Genomic DNA, 5,064 nt, shown 5'->3' with positions numbered 1-5,064 from the left:
CAACCGTTGCTGATTTAGAGTCCAGTTTGTCGTTTTTGGGTTTGCTGTGGATAAACTTGTTCCGGAATTGCCAGTCCCTCCTCGTTAACGTTTACGTCTGTCCATCCATTTATTTGTTCGGAGCACTTCAAGATAGCCATTGCGCTAATTTCAAGCATGGTGACCAAGAAAAATCGCCTGAGAATCAATACCTTCGGATCTGTACACATCCAGAATTGCTGAAGCAGTATCTTCAAAATTGTCGGAAAGCTTTTTTGCAGGGTCGATTAGTGTGTAACCATTTCGCAATCTCAAATTCCCACAGCAACAATCTCACCCTTACCAGCAGCAGCTTTTTTATCGTAGCTTCAATAACCAATATGAACAACAATAAAACCCAGGTGTTTCAGAAGGGTTTAGTTCACTAAGAAATTACCTAGTGTTAAATTCGTTTACTAAGTACTTCACGCGGATCGACAAATGCCTGAACCCTGCTGTAAAAGCATCACCATTTTCGATGAAATCGTTTTGCTCGTATGAGCCTCGTTCATACTACGTAGTACGTTGTATACTTTACCCACAAAGTGTATGGATTTCACGACTTTAACTACGAATTCCACTCTGGTGATCCTCCGCTGCTAATGGATAGAGCGGCCCGCTGATACCACTTACAGCAGGATTGCAGTCCACAAATGACCAGATATTCCCCTCCAAACCAGCTTCCACCGGATCCATAAGTCGGGACGAATAATCCGGATTCGGCACGGCACCGAAGGAATTGGCTGATTTAGTCAGAATCTTCTCCAGATCGCCACAATAAACAGTGTTGCCAGCATAAATCGCTCGCGGCACATTACGAACACTCTCCCGTCCGAGAATTTCATCTGTCCACGACCAAAAGTAGGAAATACTCGTTCCCTCCACGTATATAGAAGTGAGCGTCAATGAGAGTTGTGTCACATTATGAGGAAGTTCTCGAATATTTGTGTCGCCGATACCCAAATCTGTTAAACCTTCGATCTCAAAAATCTCAGGAGGAAGTTCGCTGATAGGGTTGCCAATTAGAGAGAAATAAGGCGGCATTATGCGTAATAGAGCTTGTGGTACGGTTTGTAGTTGACTGTATTCGATGATAACGTATGATCCCGTAAGCCACTTTACGTCGAGATCGTCAGGCACTTCACGAAGATTGGTAATGCAAAACTCATAGTCATACAAATTGAGCGGTGGATCACTAGATTGGAAGCCTGCAGGTAATTCTCCATTTGTCATATTCGTTCGAACGAGCATTAGAGACAAAAATGCCGGGTGGTTCGTATTCGTAATTGCAGCAGATTCTCTCCACTCGACTATTGTCGAGTTATAAACTTTGACACTGATGAGTTGATGAAATTCATTGAATGTGTCGGGGATGTCGACCAAAGGACAGTGCTTGATAACCATCATGACTACGGTAGACCCGTCAAATTCACGCCATTTAATGTCAATTTCTTCCAGTTGACCAGAAATTTGTAGGCGATGACAATCGAGGGATATCAAGAAACAATACGGTCGTTTTACAGCCCAAGGTCTCACTTGTAATGTACACTGTTGTAGTGAAGGTTGTACTGAAGCCTGGATGTGCAGACTAAGCACTGCAATCCCCCACATGAAGAATAGACAATGTATGCCATGCATCATAACGTCCCATAGACGCCACCACTTTTTGCTCGTATCCTTTTTAACGCCATCTTTTTCGGGTAGCAGCCGTATCGATGGAGGCTCTGGGACGATAGTAGATTTTAACGTTATAGTTTTCGGAATATTCAACGACGAATCCGTAAAATCTACGACGCGATTTCCGTGTTGTGCAACTGGGTAAAGTAATTATTTCATGCTAGTAGTGGTCATGAGCAAACCGAGCGAAAAAATCACTCGACTAGCTAAATCTGACCAAGACACAACGAGGACCATTTGAAATTCGTTCAGTGCTTTTGCAGCCCATTCATCATTGTACCATGGATTTACCCCAAAATCTGTAGTCTCTGGAGTGTATTGCCCCACATAACTCAGCACTACGATCATCGTCACCCCCATACAAGACAGAAGATCGAGTGTACAGTCACTTGCAAGACTCACAAACCTTTTACGAGCTTCGTCGCGTCGAAAGAGCAAAATATGAATTATCGCAGGAGACCAGCAGTTTATCACAAGACTCACTACGTAGAATCTGTTGAGTAGCATACTAGGTAGTAGTAGGCTCATGCGATAGGCTTGAATTGTTTGTAATGAAGTCTCAAGGAGCTCGCGGATGATCGAAATTACGTGAAAATATTGACCATTGACTCCTAAAATTCCGTATCGGTTGCTGATTTGTGTGGTAAGCTTGGATACTCCTTTGTATATCGCCGAATTGACCCGACTGGTATTCCTTAGTACACCTTCGAGTATCACCGAGTTGACTCGACTGGTAGTTCTTGTTTGCACTTCTATTATTTGCACCGGACCTTTTTTCTTGTGGGACGAAATACTTCGATCTCCCCACGGCGTGAATGCAAATTTACGCAGCCATACTGAACTCCCCACCATTAACATGATGCACAAACCATGTAGTGAAGACATGATCATGTGAACAGTTGCAATGATATCATAGTATTCCGGCGGCATCCCAACATGGTAAAACACCAGGTATTGTCTGATCTCCGTGTCATTCAGCCACCAGTAGAACAGCGCGTACGCCATGTTATATCCACAGGTAACAAGATGAAGGCCAAGAAATACGAACCACCACATTGTAAAGTACCGCCATGACACCAGCACCACTTCTTGCGAAGAATACATGGACACTATTGCGTGTTTGTAAGCTCTTGCCACGAGGTAAAGCGTCAAGAAAGCGGACTCAGCCCCGAATCGGAGATAGTCCACTGGAGTTAAAGATAGACATCCTGAGAAGGACACCCTTCGACATTGAAACTATGTCCACTGCGGAAAATAACGTTATAATGAAAATAAAAACATTCTTTGCGTTACTTTATTTCAAAGTGGCTGAATTTTAGTTGAAATCGATCCACAAACCCAAGGAACCAACGCGCTAAACGATATCAGCCATCACAATGGCTTGAGCGACCGAAGTCTTCTTTTCTTTCTTGATCGGTCGCTTAGATTGAGATCTCGGTTGAGCTAGCTTCGTTAGAGCAGGTGACTCCCTATAAAATAGAATTGTTAGTTCCCAAGAATCGATCAAGAACAATAAGAATACTACGCACTCCAACGGCGCAGAGGGTACGCGGTCTGGGTATTTTTCCGCAAAGCCTCGAAGCTGTCTGTCGAACTTGGACAGATTCCCTGGCATTCTCGGTGGAGGTGTTGTTTGCTGTGCTCGTTGAATCCACTGCACCAGTACCTCACTGATCCTGGCAAAGTGAGCCCAGCGTTCCTCTGTTCGCGGAGGTGACTTTCCAGACTTTTGTCGACGAGCATACAGTCTGAAATCTCGGTGGTAATCGCTTGCCAATTTCTCCAGCGTCACTGCAATACGGTCAGCCTCGAAAGCTCGGGGTTGGGCCTTCATCGTGTTAATGAACGCCTCCATTCTCTGGATGTAATCCAAGCAGTACACGCCCTTATGATCGTTCAAAGCTGCTCGAGCAGCCTCCAACTGAGGATCCGACAAAGGTGCAGGGAGCTTCGGGTTACTCTTGCCAAGGTCCAAAATTCGACCAAGTCTCTTTAGTATCATCATAGTCCATTTCTTGGTCGCGCTCTTTTGCTCTTGATTCCGTGAAATGATATTCGGAAGTAAAATTGTGATATCCCGGAAAGACGATGCAATGTCCATACTCGGGACTCCTCCGTCCTCGATGAATTTGATCAATCGAGCCGTAGCTGCTAAGCTGGCGCGGTCTAACGAGCCCAATTTCTGTTTAAGCTCCTTCTTCTCCGTCGTTTCATCCAAATTGTCAACCCTCCCCACAATTTGGACATATTTCTTTATAGAGACCTTGAGTTGCTTCTCCCACTGAATAAACGGTAGTAGTATACACTGGAACATTACGACGTCATTTTTTTCCTTACCGTATTTTATTGTCTGTACCATCGCTAACGCTTTTCCAACAACAGCTACCATTTTCAACGACGCACCCTATCGTCGCTCCTGGTGCGAAGGGGGGTCTCCTCCACACCTCCTAGCACCTCAAATAAACTATCAAGGTTGTGGTGTCAAGAACAGTTGTGTATGTTTCTTTCTAAGGGATTCCAAAGACAAAAGACAGTGTTGTAATAAAAGGCACACTAACTACCTAAAAAAAGAAAAACAAAACTATGCAGTCCATCGCCAATTTCTTTCCCAAGCTTCAGCATCACAGCTCATCGTAGTCGCTGACCAGCAGGAGCTTCTCCTTAAGTGCGACACCGTTGAACGTTGCACTCATAGCGTCGGTCTCCTTACAGAATACAGTGCGGGCAATAATTATACAAACGATACATTGTTTTGCTTTTCGTCGAATAGAGAGTTCTGATTGGACTGAAAATATGCCAATCAACGCTGCTTAGCATTTGGAATCGAATGGTGGTCGCCATTCTTCAATAGGAGCCGTACTCGCCAAGCTACAGAAAATAACGCCAAACCAGCCCGGCAAAATGTATACAGACGAAGGCGTACAATGCGATTTTTTAAGACTCTAAAGTAGTTGTTTTTGCTTGGTAAGTAGTTCGTTTTCTCACCAGAGTTTTTAAGAACCAGGGCACAGCGATCCGGCATTGAGTTGATCAGTTCGTCGAGGTAAAACTGGACAATTTGGTCCCAGGCTTTCAAAATTGCCCGTGTGAGCTCTTCTTTCGTCGGAAACTGCCTTCCACCATCGTAAACCAGCCTAGTAAGCTTCCCCCATAGATTCTCGATTGTGTTTAAGTCCGGGGATAGCGCAGGCCACGGTAGAACAGCAAAATCTTGGTCGTCAAGCCACGTCTTTGTATGGTTCGATGTATGGATGGAGCAGTTATCTTTCTGGAAGAAGCTTGTGGATGATTCTGGGCTGTAAATGGTAGTAAATGAGATTCCAATGTCTGTGCGTATTTGACGCTGTTTTGCTTGCCAGTAAGTATGGC

At 44.5% G+C, this 5,064-nt stretch overlaps 2 protein-coding genes across 2 annotated transcripts; both read right to left on the bottom strand.

Annotated features, from left to right (window-relative positions):
- Positions 1-582: 582 nt before the first annotated feature.
- On the bottom strand, positions 583-1,425 carry PPTG_05730 (hypothetical protein; the record flags this gene model as incomplete). Its single annotated transcript, XM_008899447.1, has 1 exon — positions 583-1,425. The coding sequence occupies one exon, from the start codon at positions 1,423-1,425 to the stop codon at positions 583-585; it is 843 nt and encodes a 280-aa protein (XP_008897695.1).
- Positions 1,426-2,972: 1,547 nt separating this feature from the next.
- Positions 2,973-4,009, bottom strand: PPTG_05729 (hypothetical protein; the record flags this gene model as incomplete). Its single annotated transcript, XM_008899446.1, has 2 exons — positions 2,973-3,164; positions 3,225-4,009. 2 exons carry the CDS (start codon positions 4,007-4,009, stop codon positions 3,050-3,052), a joined length of 900 nt encoding a protein of 299 aa, XP_008897694.1. The 3' UTR covers positions 2,973-3,049.
- Positions 4,010-5,064: the final 1,055 nt, after the last annotated feature.

Source organism: Phytophthora parasitica (assembly GCF_000247585.1).
Source record: "Phytophthora parasitica INRA-310 unplaced genomic scaffold supercont2.8, whole genome shotgun sequence".
NCBI classification, from domain to species: Eukaryota; Oomycota; class Peronosporomycetes; order Peronosporales; family Peronosporaceae; genus Phytophthora; species Phytophthora nicotianae.
This window is presented reverse-complemented; position numbering and strand designations above follow the sequence as displayed.